We start from the raw sequence: 21,849 nt of genomic DNA on the forward strand, positions 1-21,849 counted from the left end.
GGGGGGGGGGGGTGGGAAAAAGGCTTTTCCATTTAAGTGCTTTCTGTTACTCACTCTAAAAGCACCCCACTAACTACAGCGACGTAACGGTAACTGAATCGCCATGCTTCTCCAGTGAATTAATGCAGCTCCTATAGGAATGCTTCATATTCGTTGTACCAGATGAGCAAACGGGCAAAATAAATGTCATGAAAAAAGAAAAAGATTCAGTCTACTAAGGCTGTGACACCTGGTAACTCACAAACCATCTCACTAAGTTTAAATGTAAATGTATAGATGCATAGACTCTTCATATTTACGTGCCAAAAAAAATAGTAATTCTCAGTCTCCTTTTTCTCCTCAAGTCGCTCCTTAGCTGACGACACAAACCTAAGAGGAATCAACATTGTCTAAGCTGACCCGTTGGGATTCGACAGCGGGATGAGCATGTTTCTCCCACTTGGTAGCTGCTGAACAGCAGGGATTGCGCTGTTCCCGCCAGTGCAGGCTGGGAGCGCATCCATTCAGTTATTTGTAGAGCATATGTTTATATAGGTTCATTTTCCTGGTTGGTTGGGGTTTTGTTTTGGTTTTTTTTTCCCCCCTCTTCACTTCTGGTGAAGTAAGAGACTTCAAGGTGAAACTGATACTTCGCTACAAGGCCGCTAAACTCTAGAAAAGAAGAGATTTCCAAAAGATTCTTCAGTGTCAACAGGGAAAGGCTATGGAGGACTGGGATGTTGGCAACTTCCCCAGCTCGGACGTGGCATTTACTGCCGCAGTTTGCCTCGTGGAAGGCGCGTGTGCTCGTGCCCTTTGGCAGGGCGACTGAGGTAAGGGCGAGCTCCTTGCCAACAGTAACTGAGGTCACTGGTATTTCAGGAGGGGGTATACGCATCCCTCCCTCCCCCAGTCTTTCGGTGCAGCACATGCGTGTTTAATGCTACTCTTTCGGCGGGTGAGGCCGTACGATGAGCGCGACGCATCCTGGCCCCGTAGCGCTCAGTCTGAGTGTAACGGGGGATGACAGAAAGAGGTTAGAGGGAAAGGGGATGATTACAGAAGCAAGGGGTCTGAAATGCCTTTTGTTACGTGGACATTTCGGTGCAAGCGTGAGGAGTGGTTCATGAAAGAGATGGCATTTGGGCTGAAAAAAGCATGTGCATTAAGGGGAAAAAAAGGGTAAACCAGTTTATAAGCCACTTAATGATTTAGAAGTCCTAAGGAAAACAACATTTAAAGGCTTCTCAAAATTTTTTTATCGTTGCACTGTTAAAACATGCAGGAGCCTAGTGCTTCCCAACAGCAATTTATTGCACGTTTCTAGGAAAAAAACGCTGCTTCCTTCAAGCATCAAGCTCTGACATGTCAATCGTGAACACAAAACCCCCTTGGTTTTATTTTTTGTGACAAGGACACTGTCCTATTTACATTCCACAGTGAACAAACAAGGAACCATTCCTTGCAATAGGGGTACACAGACAGCATCTTCCTCTCATTCCAGGAGGGGAATTTGATGAGACAGCCCCCTCTGGGCCTGCTGCGGAGGCGAGCGAAGGGGGGTGGGGGGTGGTGCTGCAGGGTGCAGCAGCTCCAGCCTCAGCGGATGAGGCTGCAGGCACCAGAAGACAAAACCTTAGGGGCAAATCCTCATCATGGTACCATCCCCTTTTGGCAACTCATGTAAGGTCCGTCAGCCTTCACCTCTTCCCGATCCAAAATACAGCCTGTTGCCTCAAACTCTGTTTGTTCTAAAATGCCCTAAGTATGGATTTTTGTCTCTTTGAAGCTCCATTTGCTTAAAAGCTCTAGGAGTATTTCAGCTCGTTGATCAATCATCAACTTCTGCAACAGCTACAGCGTACTCCTGCGCTGCGCTCAAAGCAGGGGCTCGGCCTTCCCTAGCTGCGCTGCCTCACGGGGAGGTGGGAGCAGGTAACCTACGAGCCGCACCACACCCCGGGGACTTTGACAACAACAGGTTAAGACTAGAGGCCAAACTCAGTGTACTGAAGCTTGAAGTGCTTTCTTGGGAGAGAACTAGAGCTGGGCAGGAGCCCTTTTTAACCCAAGCACTGGCATGTAATCCTTGAAAAACTGGGTGCGTCGCAGCAGCGGTACTGTGGCAGGCTGGAGCCCAGGTGAGGACCGCTATCTGTGCAACCTCTGGTTAAGGCAGAGCAGAGGGATGCTGAGGGCAAGGAGCTCGCTGCATTCCCTCTTCCCCTACTGGCTGAAACCCTCAACTCCAGGAAAGGAGCCACTAACAAAGAGAAGGCCGTGCCTATTTAACATTTTTAATAATTCAATAATAATTTAGCATTTTTAATAATTTAAATGTTCCTAATCGAGGTCTTCAACTGTACAATGTGTATCTCTACCACTTAAGGGCTTGAACTGTCTACACAGTAATTAACTAGCTCACTAGAGCTTTTTGTTACTCTCAACATGTTTATGAGTTTTTCTACCAGCTGGGGGAAGAAGCTTCATTCAGGAAGGGCTCAGGCATCGGCCGTTACACCGAGGGGTGTACTCATACCTTTAAAAGAGCAAGCTTCCCAGGGGCTTTTTTCCAAACAGAGCTGGTGCGTCCTGGAGCCTTCTCAAACTCTGCACTGCAGCAGGATTACGGAGATCTCCCGTCTCGGCTGTTGCTGCTTCTGAGGACGCGGCACATGCAGGCACACGGTGGATGGGCTACCCCAGCACCAGCCAGGCATACAGCTTCACGTGAATGACTCTGTACAGCTCTGTTGGAGGCTAACAGATTTTTAACACATCAGTATTTTAAACTCAGGTCTGAATATGATTATGAAGAAGTGTCTTTCACTGTCAACACAGTTGACTTTTACTTAAATAAACCACATAAAAGGTGTTTTTTTTTTCTTTCAACAAGTGGCAAGAGAAGGAAGTCACAACACGGCAACTCTACTTCTATAGAAATATTAATTTATTCCCTAGAACTGAGGAAGGCAGTGTGTTGACTCATTAGCACAACAATTTGGAGCAGATTCAGAAGTTGTGGCCTGAATTGTTATTTAATTGTTAGTTATTATAAACTGACCTGGCATTGCTGCACAACTGATCCTCTACAACTGCTGAATCAGGCACCTGAAAGTCTTTTAAAAGCTGGCTAGCAAAACAAGTGTATAAAGTGAATGTATGCTGCCACCCATAAGAAGTAAGCAAACCATCAAAAACCCCAGAACAGTTCATGTCTTTAATAGAAAATAATTTTTTCCCCAAAAGCAGCACCACTGTTATTGCAAGTGTATTAAATTAAAGGAACACCATCCTGATTGAGGACATGTTCATGTATGAAGTAAAATCTTCCATATAATTCATAGTCCATTTTCTGTACATTTCAGCTTATCAAAATACACTGGAAACAAAGAAAACATTTTCTGTTCAGCAAAAAAGCAGGTATCATTACCACCATTTCTCAAAGAAAATGCAGTTTCTAGGAACGCCGATGTTGGACAGTAGTTTCGATATTGATTCTATCATTGGAGGTGGACCGCAGATGTACCATAAAGTATCCTTAGATACATGTTTTTCTAGATCCTTCTCAGATATTCTTCCCTCTGACAAAGGAAAAAAAATAGGAAATGAGAGCAGAACTATTAATCATGAAGTAATTTAAAAAAGAATGACTGGTTAGAGGTATTTCAAGCACTCGTTTCTTAAATTGCCAGGCCTGTTTAAGGATAATAGGTATCAAGATTGGAGGCTTCCAAAACCATTTGTTCTTCTGGGGATTTAGATCAGTACTTCTAGTTGGAATGCATGGGATATTAGTCACTGAAGAGGAACATGGCTTACATACAACTAAAAACCCCACGCTCAGATGAAAAAAATAGGTAAGCGTCTCCAACACAAACACAGCAGAAATGGAAACATGATGAAGTATCTCTGACAAGCAGTCAGCTTATCCTTCATCTATCCCGCCTTAAGCAAAGTAAATACTTGGCTTAATAGTTTCTGGAGTAAAGAAGTTTGCAGTGGGAAATACCAGTATCAAGTTTAGAATTATCAGAGCGGGTTTACTAGAAATGAAAACAAAAACTGCAAAGGGAAAATTTGTCTCCCAAGCATAACATGCACAGTGAAATTATTTAGGTTTAACTCACATATTTTGAATCTTTAAATGTGAAAGTATTAAATTGTGCATCTAACTGCATCCTCTAGGATGTAATCAGACTTGGACTTCAGAAGCCATCTCTCCGCATTACCATTGTATTTACCTGTAACATGTGGCTGAAGTTCTTTGCAGATCTGTGACCTCTGCTGGGTAACGTGGAAACGACATGTGATCTTTCCAGGAAATGCATTCATCAAACCAAGAATATTTTTCTGTAATGTTAAACACACTTGCTTATACCACAGGCCATTAAATCAAAGCAGATGTATGCACGCAGTCCCAGAACACCAGTGATTACTATCGAGCACCAAGACCCTTGCATTTCAGCACCGAGAACTTGATGGGCTTGATTTCAAAGGGCTGACCTGCACAAGTACACAGAATTTCCATACCTGGAATGTGAATACACTGCCAGCTATGGTGTGAGTGCTTTTCTCCTTTTGTGCAATAGGTTGCACTTTGTAAGATTGGGACCTAAGAACCAGTTATGTCCTTTCTCAGTTTCTTCCCCATATAAATTCTTGTTATTTCCTCCTTCCGCTTCCACATGGGTTTTCCATTTTAAAAAACCCTGAGGTTTGCATTTACCATTTGTTAGGAACTTTTTGAGTCTCATCAGTTTTATCCTATGAGGTTACTAGACCCTTTACTCTCGTGTGTTCTCCAAGTAAAACCAACTACAGTGTAATGCTAAAGCTATTTTTACCAGAGTAGAAACTGTAATTTTCCGTTCCCCAAGTCACAGCTGTGATAGTTACCACCAAAAACCCAATGGCTTCAGTTCAAATCATAGTTAAAAAAAAAAAAAAATAAAAAAAATCTGTCAGTCAGATGCTGTAGTTAGTTCTGAAACTAAGATTTATTTACTGCCTAGATTCTGCCCTACTTGAGATTTTCACTGCTGGAACGGACCCTGGAAATTCTTTCTTAAGATACTCTGAAATAAAAATAATTTCTACTCTGTGAAGAGGTAAATTAGCTCATTTTGTTGTGTGTTTGCTTACTACTTACTACACTGAAGAGACTGCCATGGGTGGCTTAACAAAAAAACCCCAGGCAGATTCTACTTAACAGACAAATCTGTTGCTGATTCCCTAACGAGACATGGAATGAAGAGCAGCGCAGCTGGACACTCCTGCACACTGTCCCACCGGTACCTCGCATCTTGGCCGGCTCTCACTGTGCGGGGCGTGACTCTAAACTTCTGTCCCCTTCATACGGAAGCACGTACAGCACGATAGCAGTTTTTGAAACGGATCATGTCCTGTTGAGTTGAAGCCCTAGGACCAAGCCAGAAAGCATGCCTAGGGTAGGACTGAGCCTGCTTAAATAATCCTACAGTCACTCACAACACCCACTTGTAACCTATCACTCTGTACTTGACACAGACAGAAGGTGGCAAGTATTATTCATGTGACGTGAACCACCACAGTACTATTTTCTAAGATCCTAGGGCAAGAGACAGGCTCTCTTAACTAAATTAAGGAGAATTTGAACAGCTCAGCGGGTTCTTTGCAGCCTAGTAAGGCAGTGTACAAAATGGAACGGTCAGCTGAGCAATACAGATTCTAGTGATTCTATTTCCTCAATCCTCTGCACAGCAGTAAAGAATTTTCATATACATGTTCTGGATTTGAGGGACATGTGAAGAGTGAAGGGAAAGATATAATTAAGTACTGCAACATATCATTGTGTTCACTTCTGTCCCAGAAGCTCTAATGCAAAAGCTCTGCTGTCGTAACACTGCTGAAGTAAAAGTCGGGAAGTGCTAGCTCCTGCGCTGGAAAAAAATGTGTGTGCTGGGAGATTAGTAGTTGGCCAAATGGAAGAGTAGATAGGTTCCAGTTTATTATTCTGCTCCTAGCAACAAACAAATGACTTTTCAAAGAAAGCAAACATATGGTAGCAGTACAGAACAAAACCTAGTGATGGATCCCAACACAACTTCTGGACTCATAAATTTTCACCTTTATCTTACAATCAAAAGCTTTCAATACTTCAAAGAAACCTAAATCATTAGGCATGCTTCCTTACAGAAGCTGTGTTCATTTGACCCTAAAATGTTATCAGTGACCCTTAAAGATCAGTTGTCACACTCAGCCATTAACTGCTAAGTAAATGTTGATGAAGTACTATTACAAGCATTTTCACAAGAAGTGCTTATAAATCCTTCAGTCACAGAGGACACCCAATAGTAACTAACAATAACTAATGCATTATCAATAAAGCTCCCCTATTATTTTAGAAAGTATTTCCTTTGGCTAGAATTGCTCTTTCAATTCAATACAAACAGTACTGAGATGATATGGCTACAGTATTATAGCATACAATATTACGCATACTATGAGTGTGTACATACATATATGTACTACAGTAATCTTCAGTCTACTAGGATGCTCGTAGGAGATTATATACAGATATAGATATAATATAATATAATGAGATATATAGGCATTTAGGGTTAACTGAATTATCAGTGAAGTCAATGAGACCAGGTATGTCCAATAACGTCCTTAATTTGTACACCGGCATAATTAACAAAACACACATGGGATTGGAGGCAGGAAGTGACTTTTGTCTCTATTTGTACAGTGTCTTACACAGAGGGGCTCTCTGGAATTTGGCAATGGAATGATACACTGATAGCTGAATATCTGCACTTTTTTTTTTTAAGCTTTTTATTTACCTTAAATAAGAGTTCGCTTGTATTTTTTGCACTGTAATACAGCTTCGCTGTTCCCATTTTGTATCCATTTCCTTTACCCTCTTGGTATCCATGAAGATCTGCTATATGCAGCAGTATAGAAAACAATGGGTTAATTCCAACACCCCCTGCTATCAGCACTAGTTCTACGGGGGAGTCACCAGGCTGAGGATCAAAGAAGAAATCACCTCCCACTCGCAGAGCCACTTCTGAGTCAAGAGTACACTAGGATTGAAAAGAAGATATTTAATTTCAAAACTAAAAGCAAAAGTTGAAATATTATTCTTCTTGCACCACAGCCACAAGACTTGTTGAGGCTGTGATTTTTTATTTTTATAGACCAGTGAGGGAAAACAAGTATTTTAAAATAAACACAGTTTCCAGCTATCTGAAGCAATCTGTTTCAGTGTCTCTAGGGATCTAGTTCTACTTTCAGAAGTTTCAGTCTTCTGATAAGGCAGGGTGGTGACTCCCCTTCCCACCCCCATAGGAGCTGAAAGAGGAGTGATTCATGCAAGAGTTTTTCAACAGCAGCATGTGGTTGTGAAAACCTGAGGTTAAAATGCGAGACCACACTTTTACCCAAACCCAGTCATGTCAATAAAGGCCGTGCTATGAGGTCACAGAACGAAGTCAGAATGAGTTGCATAGATGCAGAAAGTTTTTCCATCCCCATTCCTAAAAAATAAAAAAACAGCCGGAAGTGAAGCAAGTATCCACAAGAACATTTCTTGCAGAACCACTTCTGCATTTGCAACTTCAGAGTTGCAGACGAAGAAAAATCAGGGAGAAGCCTTCTCTCTGTCTCTCCACTTGTACACAAGAAATTATTTCTTACAGAAATTGGCCGAAGCATGATTTTTGATACATGCAAAACTAAAGCTGCAACAAATAAAACATTTGGGTCAGTATCTCCTTGGTAAACTGCATCCCGGTATGAGAGGTGAAACTGCAGTACAGAGAAGTCAGGTGAGTTCTCCCGCATCACTCTAAGCTAACAGAACAAGCAGGAGCAGAAAGCAGAACTCATTTCAGACCACATACAGGGTTTAAAAGATAAAACAATGAGGATCAGGAAGACAAAAAATAAGTAAAGCTACAAGAACTGCTGAAAAATTAGCAGTTAATCACTTACAGAATAAAACCGCTTCCTCCCAAAAATCCTTTTGCTATCAGGAAACACTAATTGAAACAAAAGGATTCCTATTAACGACACCTGTGTAGTAAGCAAAGGTCTAAATACATAACAATTCCACCAGGAGGAGGAAGGAGGCCCTTTCACGCAGGCACTGCACAGAACACAGGTTCCCACAGTAGTGAGCATGACCACTAAAAGAAAAGTTTTTTGCCTTTCTTAATTATTGCATGAAGTACCATCTCTCAATTATAGCCTAAGACAATCAGCATTTATTATCTGGAACTAATTTCTCTCTCCCTTTCAACGTACACTGCCAGGCTTTCCCACCACGTCATGTTTTTACTTTATTTTAGAGTTGCACGAATCCACAAGTGTTCCAGAGCCATGTGGCAGAAGGAGGATGTAGAATACGATATCCTTTGTGAAATAAGCATTTCCAGGGAGAAACAATCTCATTCTTGCCTAATCTGCCTCCTTAACCAGCTATAACTTATCAAGATGGGACACAGGAAGAATCTCTCTTCACCAGCAGTCTCCTACATATTTCAGTGGGTGAGCTATGGCAGTAAGTCAGTTTCCAAAGAACCCCAATAAATTCTGAAGTAATAGGGTGACAAAGTGTTGTCCTTTAGCCTAGTTTGTAAATACAGCATTGAAACAGATTAGAGAAGTGAAGCAATCAACACATACATTTTTCTAAATAAAAGGATGTATTTTCCTAAGCTATAAAGTACACCGTGCTGAATTTTATGAATTTATATACAGTAATATTCAAGAATAAATATAAATATGTCTGGAAAAATGTGAGTAAATGAGTACTATTACCGTAACACCTTTTACCCTAAAATATCAAATTCATTTATACAAAACTTTTAAATAATTAAGTACCAAATTTTTTTCACCACATATACAACCTTTCCAAATTCTAGGTTGCTTTTTTTTCTTCTTCTTTCCTAAGGAAAAGCATGCACTTTTGTTTAGCTAGAAGAGTCCATATATACCGTGGAGGTTTCTCCACAGCATCAGGTTTGTGGTGGTGCCCAGCGACAGGACAAGGGGCAATGGGCAGAATCTGAAGCACAAAAGGTTTCAGTTCAATATGAGGAAGAGCTTCTTTACTTTGAGGGTGACAGAGCACTGGAACAGGCTGCCCAGGGGGGCTGTGGAGTCTCCTTCTCTGGAGATATTCAAAGCCCGCCTGGATGATGTCCTGTGCAACCTGCTCTAGGTGAACCTGCTTTAGCAGGAGGGTTGGACTAGATGATCTCCCGAGGTCGCTTCCAACCCTTGCCATTCTGTGATTCTGTGACCTAGCTTACCTGCTAACTAAAGATTTTCCTATAAATTCAACCAGAAAACTCAGCAACAGCAAACTGATTTAAGACATCAAAAATCCTAAAAGAGCCTCCAGAGACTGGGTATTATGATGTTAGGCCTTCATTTCTCTAAAGAGCAATACCAAAAACCAGGCAATCCTCTTGGGTATTACGTGGCCTGCTGGCACATGCACTGCAAGTTCTACACAACATCTCAAAAAGGTTATTTTGTTTGTGTTCCAGCGGAGATAACTTGCTATAACACCAATTAAAATCTGTGGATGGTCACATGCTAACTACTAGATTAGCACCACTTTCACGCAAATTTACTAGAATTGAGAATATCCAATCTTTACTGTAACTCTGCTGGCCACTGAACAAAACTGCAGTATTTGTGAACCTGGAAGACTGTCAATTTAAACCTTGCAGCCACATGTAAGAAATACAAATGCCAGGCAAAGAACAGTAAATAGGACAGATCACAGGGGGTTGGAAAAGAACAAAAGTTGATAGGACAGGTTATCTACGAAATGAGATCAGCAGCACAAATGGGACTCTTCTGACTATAACTAAATGGGGCAAACAGATGAACAAAACACTGCAAGCGGCCAAAGTGTCAGACTTTACTTTTAATATAGCAAAAATCAAGACTTGGGTTATGTCAATATTACAAAAATATCGCATATTTAGAAGAATACTATAGAAATTCTGAAGTATTCTCTTGTTCTACCATTTTGGAAAAACTGATCTAAATATCTCCCTTTGCTCCCCCTTAATAATCTGTATTTATCTGACAGTGATTCCCGGTTTGTATCTGTAGAAACAGCCAGGAATGATGGCAAGTTACCAGATGTAACTTTGTAACGGGTAACACAGACTGTTCCCAGGGACACAAGTTAGAACAGAGGTTTTTCAACACTTTTCAGTTCATGAATTTGGAAGGAACGAGAACCTTTATATGCACTAACTACAATATCACTGTAAGGCCATCAAAAGCACAAGTGGAGTCAAAAGATCACAATAACCATATTACCACATAAACATCCAATTTCAGTCCCCTACTGAACAAAAGGTTTCAAGATTTACATTGTATTAAAAATGGTTAAACAAGTCAACGGGAGTTTTGCAATTGATAGCAAGAAGAGTGGTCTGAAATCACACACACCACCCCCTTCACCCCCCTAGAAAAGATAAAAAAAAAAAAAAAAAAGAAAGAAAAAAATGCAAATCTCACAATCAACAGTTAAATTTTATTTACCTCAGTGTGAATCCAGTAAGCAGGAGGATGAACGGTGTGCTTTACTGCCAGCTCTAATATTCTTTCTCGTTCCAACAGGCCAGGGCTTGAACATATTGAGAATCCCCCAACAACAGATACTCCAGGAATAAAGAAATCAACCCTAAAAATAGACCAGAAACAAAAGTTTTAAAAAAAAGCCAACAACCCCAAACATGGAAAACAATAACCAAAACAAAATGGCTGCCTTTGTTTCAATTATCCTTCCTTTACAAAGACATCTTCATTTCCATAACACAACTTTTCCAAAAAAGGACTTAATCTTGAGTAACATTATTTCCTTACAATTACTTTCATCTAGAAACATATCATCACCTTTGTTAAACTAGCAGGTTTTTTAACTGTTCTGCTTTTAGCATTAGATGCCACATCTTACAGCAGACTAGAATTCTAAGTGTTTAAATAAATTATTTACATACTAAACCAAAAATACAATGCGGTCTGACAGAATGGCTTAAATCTCACTCTTTTCAGTCCCTTTGATGGGCTCTTCAATTTTCAAACATAAGAAGATTGGAAAACTAATTTGAGGGAAATTACTTTTGATTAAACACTTTCTTTTCTTGGGAAGATGAAATATCTGAAGTAAAACCACAGTCTGTAAAAAATTTCTTCTGTGAAAATTCAGTTAGTAGAAGCAGAATTGCTTTACCTATTGAACTGCAGTGCCCTCTGGTGGCAGATAACTTTTTCTAGTTGATAGAAAATTGAACTGGAATAAATTACTACTTTTTAAAAAAAAGTTAAAGTAAACCATGCATGAGTTTCTACAGATTGAAAGGTAACATATGGCTAAGCTTTTGCAACACCAGCAATTAAGAGAGTATGGAAGGCTAAGCTATTACTACACATGAGCTATAATTCATTTTCATAACAGTAAGGCTTTGATAATCTAAATAGTATCAGAAAGAGTTAAAAGTTGATTTATGATCTAACATTTAAACTTCTCTGTGTTGCACAAATCTTGAAATACTTCAATTTCTACAGTACGTAACAAAATCCCTGTATTTCAACAGAAAACTAATGCCTAAAACTAATTGTGCTGCTCCACTTAGGAAACAACCACACTGGTAAGCAATGCCAAGTACTAGAGAATCATTATTCAATTCAAGCCTTAGCTAGGCTGGTTCAGCATTAGTCAAATGAGAATGCAACAAGAATTACAGACTGGCTTCCACTGCACAGATACTTTCTTTAAACAGCAAGGCTGTATTCCTGATGGAGATCACAAACTCTTTAGGGAGGAGAGAAGCACTTTGAACAGTTCACTGCTTTTTAAAGAAAAAAATCTTGCCTGCTTACTCTCCACAAAGCTTCAACCTTCAAAGAAAAATACCCTCTCTTTCTCTCTAAGAATGCACCAAGTGTGATATATACAATATTGTAGTCTCATAAATTTTAACTTTATGCTAATAAACTTGATGGCCCATAAAGGTATCTGACTGCAAATGAAAGGTCAACAACCAAAAAAAAGTCGAGAAGGCTTATTTCGCTCTCCTGAACTTCTGCAGCCCCACTGACCATGGGGCTCAGCTTTCTGGGCAGTAAGGATCTAAGAGACTACTAGAAAGGACAACTCTTGTATTGCAGCATTTGTTGTATCAAACACCTCAAGGTGCTACTAAAGCTCTTTACCACCCTCTGGTGGAAAATAATCTTACTACTTACATTAACAGAAAAAAAAAAAACAAAACCTAAAAAACTACATTTATGCTGTAAAGTAACAGCTTACATTCAAGTAAAAATGTTCTGCTTGTCATACAAGGGAAACATTATTTGTACCTAGTGGGGAAACATACATACAAAACCAAACATTGCTGTAAAACCTAAATCAAATGTATCTTTACCCTTCTGAAGAACTAATGCGGGTATATGCTTCCTTCTATATTAGTATTCCTTTGCCAATTACATTATTATAAGGGATTTCTGTGCATAGTATTCTATATTATAGTGGATTAGCTTGTATTTCTGATGGCTTGTCTCAGCTGTGTGTAGGAAGCCTAAGAGGACTCCTGAAAAATACTGTCTGTGACAGCTGAAGGGAAAATGAGTAGTTGTACGGAAAAAAACCCCACCTATATAAACAACAAAGAGAGGCACAAAAAGATGTAAAACAGAGATCTTATGGTGGTTTTTCATTTCCCTCCTTTTAAAGGCTATCTAAGCCAAATCTTCAACAAAAGAACAACCATTAGCAATTGCTGGAGGAAGAGATCAGAAACATTAAAACCATGAAGCTACTTCTTCCAAGTATTTATAACATGCATATACCTCAATGCATGTTTTAGTAAATCAAAATGGGTAACAGCAACAAGTCTCTTCATCATTACGTGAAGTCAGCTAAAGACCAGTATCTGGCAGCATGTTTGCAAAAAAAAATTCACTTTTGCTTCTGAAAAACTGGATAATTAAAACACTTTCAAAACATACATACATTTTAGTGACAATCTTTGGCTGTAACATCTTCCTACAGCAAATTCGAACAAGTTAGCCTTTTCTGCTCAGGAAATTGTGGCCTGGTGTTTTGTACTGCTCATCAAAAAATGCAACCACAGTTTATAGCTACAAGTATAGAAAAGTTGTTGTATCCCTTACAATAGAATTAGAATACTTTCAAGGAAGAAGAAAATGAAGAAGAGTAATTATAATTAAAGCTTTCAGTTTTCAGCATGATAATTTCTAAAACATTTTTGGAGGGGAAATGCACTTTCCAAGTACTGGCAAGCAAGAATTTAATATGAGTCACTGCACATGTGCAAAAACTGCAGCAAATTACTCCACAAACAAATTATTGCAATCAACATCTTGTGTTCTGGTTCTAAATTTAAAAGCCAGCATATTAACACTACATGAGTAACATATGCTGTCAATACCCTAGCAGCTATACTTTGATTCCAGCAAAACCACTTTCAGATGGCCTAAGCCAATAAAAAGTTTAAGAACATTTAAATGACCAACGCCAAAAGCAACTATTCATAGTTTTGAATTAATTTTTAAGAGGAAAAAAAAGTGGTTGAGTAGGAATAGGAAGGAAGACAAACGTGAAAATCCACTATTTCCCTGGAAAAAAGCTGTAAAGTTGCTCAAACACCTAATTATTCCAAAGGCTTAATAATTATTTTTTTTTTTAATTTTCAAGATTGCCTATCTATATTTATATATTAATTTGACCTAACAAGCTTAATTTTCAGAGTGGAAACTTCTAGGGGTAGAAATAAAAGTTAACAGGCAATTCTGATTTAATTATAAACCAAAACTAAGTAACTTGCAGTCTCAGCTCCACTGTAAAGGTAACTAGTACGTAGAGATAAAGACAGCTTGCAGAATAAAGCGTAGCATACTTCGAAGTACTCTTGAAGAAACAACGTAATATACGTAAACCACAGGAAAATACCGAAACAGTCAAACTGAATATTTAAAGAATATAGATTTTTGCCATTTTAAAATTAATATAAGCAGATTTAATAATAGCTATTTTAAAATGATGCTAAGTATCAGCTAATTCACAGAGCACCCAATAATAAAACATCATATTATATAAATTAACGAGTTTTTCCAAGGCTCAAGTATCGGAGGCCTTTTAACATTTTCTTCTAGTGGACTTCCACTAGTAATTTTCCCCTCAAATATCGAAAGATCTTACCACTGTCCTGCTTTGAAAGTAAAATCTTTATCTGCAATGGCCAAACGAAGTCTTTTGACTGTCTCCGATTCATTGGTGATTCCACACACTTTTGCTTGTGAAATTACCTAACAAAAAGAAAAAGTGCCACTGTGTTACATAGATACCATTTGCAGCATAAGTACTCAAGCATATGTATACGAGATATCTACCACTTCGCATGTTGTCTGTGGCATTTCACTACTTAAAGCACCTTATATTTTTTCATCAGGATAGAGAAACAAAAATAGATTCACTTACATAGTCACTGAAGGCAGAAATGTTTTTCTACTTACAGTCCACATCTGTCACTTTTGTCAGGGTTACTCTGAGGTTGTATACAAACTTACTTTATTTCAGTTGAAGAGAACGTAAACAGAAGTGATTGCTAGTCACCACTTTTCAGATTCTTCTGACATCTATACAAGGCAAATGCTCCTGTATTTTTCCAGCAACAAAGTAAAAAGATCTCTGATACAAAGACTGACAAAGGAAACTCGTAAAAGATCAGCTGCTACTGAAGTTCCAGGGAGAATTCTGGATCTGTATCTAGTTTTATTTAAGTAATTAAATTCAGTACTGAAAGATTATGCATTAATGAAATAAAAACAACAAGTCTTATATTACTGCTTTTAGACACCTACCCATTTGACCACATATGTGATCTATGAACATGGGGAAACTGTGACACAAGCGCTCACTGCTAGTTAACAGGAGAGTTTTTGTTTGGCAACCAGATGGGAAGGGATCCAAGAGCCATAGCTGATACCGCTTTTAGAGATTAAAAAAAAAAGAAAAATAATGCTTTTCTAAATGAAAAGCAGATTTTGCAACAGGACCATTGGGGAGGACCTCTCCATTTAAATGACGCCCATCAGTACAACATGGATTTTCACCTCCCTCCCTGTCCTTGCTCTTCAGGTATTTTTCAGTTATAATTATTATCCTTTTTCCTCTACAAAGAAAGTAATGCCCTAAATATTTTCTACACAGGCAAATATACAGATTTTACTTTGTTAAAAAAAGCTGATGTCATTTACCACACTAGAAAATACTAATAATACCACCACAACTCTACCATTTCTCATTTGTATAAGATCAAACAGATCCAAAAAAATTTAAGCAACTATGCTCTAATTTAAAACACATGGCAGGAAATTAATTTATTCATAAAGCAACATCTGAACACGTCCACTGTCCCATTAAACAGCAGGACATTTGCCAATTTAAAATAAAGTAGCATACATTTCCACTTTAGCAGACAGAATTAAACAGAGAATGCAATCACTCTAAGTTAACAAGAGAAATGTCAGATATATGACTGAAACAGTTGTTCTGATGGAGAAACTTTAAGTGCAGGAAATGGAATTAAGTTTGGATCTTCTTCATTCCCTTCTTTACTCTTCAGTACACTCCCTGACTTGTTCTTTGGCTGATGCATCTGACAGAACACTGGAAATTTAATTCTTAATTGGTATAAAATTATTACAAAAATTGAATTTGAGTCAGGGTGATCAAAGACATTCAACCAGTATTTTGGACCATCGCAAGAGTATCCAACTGACCCAGAGCAAGGCTGCAGTGAGAGGGAGGAGAGCACAGGACTCCAGACTTTGTTGTTGTATTTCAGGAAAGCATTAGGCACTCTTTCTTGCCCTGGTCCTTCATATTACCACTCTTCAACAGGCAATACTGTGTAGCACACACGCTAATGCAACACAGACCTATGATGCTTTCATCTTTCTACAGGGCTGAAATGGCCAAATAAGGCAATACAGACTGAGGGAAGCCAACTGCTGATTATATGGAATTTAAAACCAAGCAGGGGGTTCAAACCAAACTTATTGTAAAGTGGTCAGAAAGACAGTAACAAAGAATAAATCAAGCATTAAAAAGAGAAACAGCATAATCCTCTGATATGCAGAGAATTTGCGGTAGCAGAGCTGAGCCCTGCTTTTTCACCTATTCCATAGAGCTTCCTTCTCTTCCTCAGCCTTACACAGTTCCCCGTACCATCTCAGAGCTTCCAACACCTCATATGGATCCATTTTCTGTGTGTTTTCCAGCTACACAGCGTTTATGTTGGGCAGAAAAGGTAAGCACACCAAGCAATCAGAAATATCCAACATTAAAAAAACATGGTTGCAAACTCAAAAGCGCAATCTTTTTTTATCATGTCAGAAGCAAAGAATGTGCATCTGTCTTTACCTGTCTCTACACTCATTCTGTCCATGTACTGAGTTAATTTGGCATAAATCAGATCTGAGCAGCTGTATATCCACAAGCAATGCCAATCTGTACCCAAGTAAGAGCTGACATTAAGCGTGAGTAGCTGAGGCACAGCTCTGAGACACACGGTTCCCAAAGCTAGCTCACACCCTGACAACTCTGGTAACAGGCAGAACAAGCTTGCATTTGTCTCATCCATCTACAGCCTATGTCACAAGTGCTGAATCTTCAGTTTTGGGGGTTACCTACATAAACCCTCCACCCAGCTTCCTTTTGAGAAGAACTCACTTGGCCTGCAATTTATTCTCAACTAGCTAGGGAAAACCTAGAAGAGAAGGACTTAATTATGTACGCATATGCATATTAACATCCGTCTAGTGTGTTTGAAAACATATGGTTTTGTCCTGCTATGTGACACGGGCAGGACTGGTCTGTCATGAACAACTGCTCAAAACTGAGAGAAGCTAACTACTCAATGGAGAAAAATTGGGCACCATTTCCCAACTCCTAGGAATTAAAGATGGGATTTTTCAATCAAGAGAGTCCCACAGTTCTGAAAAGTCTGAGAAAAATGCAGAATTGTTTCACTAGTAAAAAGTTCTTGAGAATTGAAGTCATATTCTCCTGGTACTTAAAAATTTCAGAACACCTACTTTAGCTAATTACAGAAGTACAAGAGTAGGTTCCCCTCTGAACATTATGAAAAAGAACGCTTACTGCACAAAACTGAGGTCCAGAATAAGCATTTCTGGATTTTGATGGAGAACCATGTTCTATCTTATTGTACTTGTGAATTAAAAGAGACACAAATTAAGATCCTTTTTACAACTGTCTATCACCTCTCCCTTCAAAATTTCTAGACTTATTATCTTACCTCCTATGTTATAAAAGGACATTTTCCACATTTTTTAATCTCAAACTCTAATCAGAATTGTAGAAACTCATAAAAATCTGAGAAGCCCATGCAGAGGTGATGGGTATTGGTATGCTTTCATTACTTAATCATAATCTATACTTTACTATTCTATTTAATTTCTTGTCCAGCATAAGCAGCATCACGTCACCAACAATTTTTATAACTCATTACATTTCACCCATTGATGACAAAATATACCTACTTTATAATAATATCAAATACAAAAAAAAAAGGAGAAAAAGAAGTCAAACAGACTCCAGTAGAAGAAAAAATGAAGCCTAAGACTCAAATACAATTATTCAGTTTCTTCAGACCAAAAAAAAATTACATCCTAAAGAACAGAACACTAACCTCCTGGCGAAAATTATTTGCCGTCCTCTCCAAATGATCCATTTTCCTCTTTGATTTTATTGTGCTGCAACAAAAAGCAAAGACAATTGCCATTTTGAAAACTGTGCTACTGTCCCTTACTGATATGAATTTCTATTAACATAACGATTTGCCAGTGTAATCCAGTCTACATTCCAGGTGACATAAATCTAAATACGAATTAAATATACACATACAATTGGGAGCTAAATAAGCACTTATAGCTTGATAATCATTTGTCAGCTTAATTTTGACAGTATTATCATGACATTCTCTTTAAAAAAAAAAAAGAGCAACATTTGTAGATAGATAACCTACCTATTCACTGTGCAGTAACAAAAAGCAGAGTGCCTCAGCGCCACCAATGCAGAATGAGCGGGAAAAATTCTGCTAGCACCTCTCAGTAATTGAGGAACAGTAAAACCCACATAAACAGTAGCATGAGCCATGATGACTGGACTATCTTCAGAATCACCAGCTCCTGAAAAATCCATATAAATATTTGTTAAATAAAGTACTCACTCTTTGACATAGCTTGTTTTCATCCTTTATTTCCATTAAATCAGAAAGGCCAAAGCTCAGCTGGAGCTAAAACTAGCAATAGACAAGGGTAACAAGAAGGAATTTTAAAAGTATGAAAGTATCGTAAAGAAGTGAAGTGAAAACGTGCATCCATTGATTGAAGGGGAAGACAACCCAACACCAGATGATATGGAAAAGGCTGAAGTACTCAACACTTTTTTTGCTTCAGTCTTCACAGCCAAACCCTGCACCTAGAACTCTGCTTGTACCAGTAGTGAAGGAGAGGGATAAGTAGGAGTGGGGCCAGCAACTGCTTAGGGAAGCTGGATGTATTCAAATGCACAGAGCCAGATGGGTTACAGTCAAGGTTGCTAAGAGACACAGCTGACGTGCTTGTGAGGCAACCATCTACTACCTATGAAAAAAACAGTTGAGAGAAGGTCTCCAATTGACTGGAAAAAGACTAATATGTAGTCATTTTTAAGAGAGGCAAGAAGCAGTGCCTCTGTCCAGTCAGCGCCACCTCAGTCTCTGGAAAATGCTCAGAGCTTGTCCCCTCAGCTGTGTGAAAGCTAAGAAAGTAGGGATCAGGAATCGGGGAGATTCAACACAGATTTACCAAGGGCAAATTATGTTTGACAAACTTGAACACCTACTGTGGCGAAATGTCTGCAGCTAAGGGGACTGCAGTGGGTACTATATAACTTGACTTCCCTGTGGCTTTTGACACCATCTCCCATAGTGTACACTTTAGGAAGCTGAGGCCAGAGGCACTGCTGGAGTGGTTGAAAACTGGCTGGATGGGCAGAGACTTGAAGGCTTGGTAGCTTCAAGTTGCTTCAGTTGCTGGCTAGTAACAGTAAGAGTATCTTGGGGTTGATATTGGCGCTGATGCGGTCCAGTAAATTTATCAATAATTTGGATGATGAGGCAGAATGTACCATCAGCAAACTTGTGGATGATACTAAATTAGAGGGATAGTTGACATGCTGAACAGTAGAGCTTCACTTCAGTGGGCACTGAGAAACTGTAGGACTGGAAAATGGAAACTTCATGAACTTAAAGAAGTACAAAAGTCTACACCTGGGCCCAGTACTAGCTACTGCCCTGCTCCAAGAAGGAGCTTTGGCTAGCCAACCCTCAGAAGTCCCTTCCAGCCAATGTATCTGTGATTCTAAATGCTCAAACAATATTTCTATTTGAAAGATCTGACAAACACTGAATATGCATTCCCTTTGTATTGGTAAAGAAATTATTCTGGTTGGGAAATTTTATAGGCATTAAATAAAACTGTTTGTTTACAGGTTTATTTAAAAACACGTAAATTTCTCATACTTCCATATATCCTACATAATACCTACATCTCTAAACAGTTAAGCAAGTAGCAGACACTTGCACGCACCGCAGTGGCAACATGGTGTGAAGCTTCAAAATTGTGTACTCAGACAGAGCAGTGACACAGAAAGATAAAACTGACACATACAACATTCAAAGTCAGAAATATCCTTCACTTACAAAGCGTAGGAACAGGTTCACAGTGAGCCAAGAGATATTTCTCACTGCTTGTAAATCTGCCTTTGTTTTTCCTAAAATGGATTAGCATAATTCTCTATCATACTGTCATCACCTATCAAATTATACTATTTCTACAGCGCAGTCCATTGCTTCTTTAAAGCATTCTTAATCTTTTACTTCCATTTAGTCTCTTTTCCTGCATTCTTTTAAAGCATGTAATTTATTTTCAAAATGTTTTTGTTTTTCATTTTGAATCCTTTGAAATGGCAATGATCCAGCTTGTTTAACTAATCAGGCCTATACTCTCTAGGCTTTCACAAACAGCTGCATTGGCTGGTCACTGAGTAATTTGTCCTGTTTGTAATCTTGTACAAATGGGAGGCAGAGCTTTCATAAATTGGGCTGCTCAGAAAGGGAACATGTTTACTCTAACTACTCAAAATCCCCACTTTCAAGCATAAGAAATACTTCCTGCAGCTTTTAACTGTCCAGAATTTTTAATAGCTTTTTAGGATTTAATTCCACAGCAGCTTGCAATTTTTCAAAGTGGAATTATTTAAAACTTGTCTACCACCAGTGAGCAAAATTACTTCAACATTTTTTTGCCATAGCATATACAGTGTACTGTATTTAAACTAAATACTTTGGCAGTTTCTGCATGCGAACATGGAAAAGCTATTGATAACAAAGGTATTATCATTCTTAAATTATTTTAGCATGACAAAGTACACATCTAATGAAGAAGCCACATACTGCTCTACATCAGCATGTTCAGTCTGTAAACCCCAAGTGCTCAAAAATCATTGACCTACTCAAATTTGTGAGATCACTTTATGATTTGGAGTCTTTTAAATAGCAGATCTTGGTTATATCCATCTACACCTCCTTTTTTTAGGCTTCCAAGTGCTTTTTGATTCATGTTTTCAAACTTTTCACTCCACCATTCAAAGCAGAGTCATTACTCTAATTCAAAGTAAAAACGAAGAAAGTTTCAAAGCGGACATTCTTATTTAAGCTGTTCATGCCTGTAGCCATGACTAATTAAATCACAACATCACAATGAACCACATGAAGTCTGACACTTTGCTTCAGAGGCCAAGGACTGAGAACACAGGTTTAATTGTTCTTTTTTCATACTTTTTTTTTTAAAAAATCACCTTACATCCTTCAAAACCATTTCTGCAACTAACTGCTACCAAACACAGCGACATCTGCTGGTAAAATAAGCAGTCTAACGTTAAAATCCAGTACTGAGCTGTTTATTTTACATATTTTGTTTCACTTAATCATTCCACTGGGAAGGATGAGAGTCACTTAAAGCTGGCCTCATTTTCACTGCTACCACCTTAGGAAGTAAGCATGTTCAGTTCTATACATGAAAATGTGAAGAAAAAAAAGGAGCTAAATATCAATACATAATGCTGAAAAAACCCAAATGTCAGCCTTATTTTATTGTAGCAGCTACAATTTTGAAGTCAGAGCTGAAAGATCCTATTGATACAGACTATTTTAAGACTGAGACTCTACTCTGAATTAAAAATAACTCTTGAACAGTTCAAGCTACCTGTTCCATCTACACTATCACCAATCGCTTTTCATTCATGAAATTCACAATAAAAATCAACTGTAATTTTTACCCTGTAGCTAATAAATTCCACAATCTCTTTTAATGAGTCCTGGTTCTCCTCCACCGTATACAAGTCTGAGTCACGCCTTTACAAAACACTACCAGCCTTTCCCCATCTGTCATCTCTGCAACTTTCTTGGCTCATCCAGCTCCTTGGCAATTCCCTGCCCTCCAAGAAACGCAGTGCTTCAGCCTCCCAAGCTCTTGTCTGGTGGGATGTCCTGCTTTTATTTTTTCCTCTTCTTCTTACACAGGCCCTTTCAGAAATAGCCACTCCAAGTACTCCCTTTCTTACTTTCCTCTGTGGAGAGAAATGAGCGCTTCTTTTGTAGATGACTCCTTACTCTCCTCACCTAAAATTAAAATTAAGCAATTCATTCATTCTCCTTACCCTCTGACCCACTGGCCCTGGGTTAATATCGCTTGAGATCTATG

At 38.7% G+C, this 21,849-nt stretch overlaps 1 protein-coding gene across 8 annotated transcripts; it reads right to left on the minus strand.

Moving 5' to 3' along the window:
- Window positions 1–2,243: 2,243 nt before the first annotated feature.
- OXNAD1 (oxidoreductase NAD binding domain containing 1) lies at window positions 2,244–21,849 on the minus strand. 8 transcript variants are annotated; one of them, XM_035894093.1, is made up of 10 exons: window positions 21,806–21,849; window positions 18,069–18,231; window positions 17,733–17,796; window positions 14,219–14,325; window positions 10,537–10,678; window positions 7,013–7,049; window positions 6,807–6,904; window positions 4,224–4,332; window positions 3,413–3,563; window positions 2,244–2,739 (listed from the first exon to the last, which is right to left on the minus strand). In XM_035894093.1, the coding sequence occupies exons 2-10, from the start codon at window positions 18,197–18,199 to the stop codon at window positions 2,706–2,708; spliced, it is 873 nt and encodes a 290-aa protein (XP_035749986.1). In that variant the 5' UTR covers window positions 18,200–18,231; window positions 21,806–21,849; the 3' UTR covers window positions 2,244–2,705. The 8 variants fall into 8 exon arrangements, with proteins under 8 accessions (XP_035749986.1, XP_035749985.1, XP_035749988.1 ...); XM_035894092.1 differs by having other exon boundaries at window positions 6,807–6,907; XM_035894091.1 differs by lacking the exon at window positions 21,806–21,849 and adding an exon at window positions 21,665–21,762 and having other exon boundaries at window positions 2,277–2,739; window positions 6,807–7,049.

Source organism: Egretta garzetta, unplaced genomic scaffold, assembly GCF_000687185.1.
Source record: "Egretta garzetta isolate BGI_Z169 unplaced genomic scaffold, ASM68718v1 scaffold94, whole genome shotgun sequence".
NCBI classification, from domain to species: Eukaryota; Metazoa; Chordata; class Aves; order Pelecaniformes; family Ardeidae; genus Egretta; species Egretta garzetta.

What these genes read in the sequence shown, in the direction of transcription:
- OXNAD1 (XM_035894091.1), bottom strand. Translation starts at nt 18,199, where the DNA reads ATGGCTCATGCTACTGTTTATGTGGGTTTTACTGTTCCTCAATTACTG. An exon ending in CAAGCGAACTCTTATTTAAG is followed by an intron (nt 4,333 to 6,806) that starts GTAAATAAAAAG and finishes TTAACATTACAG; the next exon opens with AAAAATATTCTTGGTTTGAT. An exon ending in ATTTTCTTTGAGAAATGGTG is followed by an intron (nt 2,740 to 3,412) that starts GTAATGATACCT and finishes AAAATCTGTTAG; the next exon opens with CCTCCAACAGAGCTGTACAG.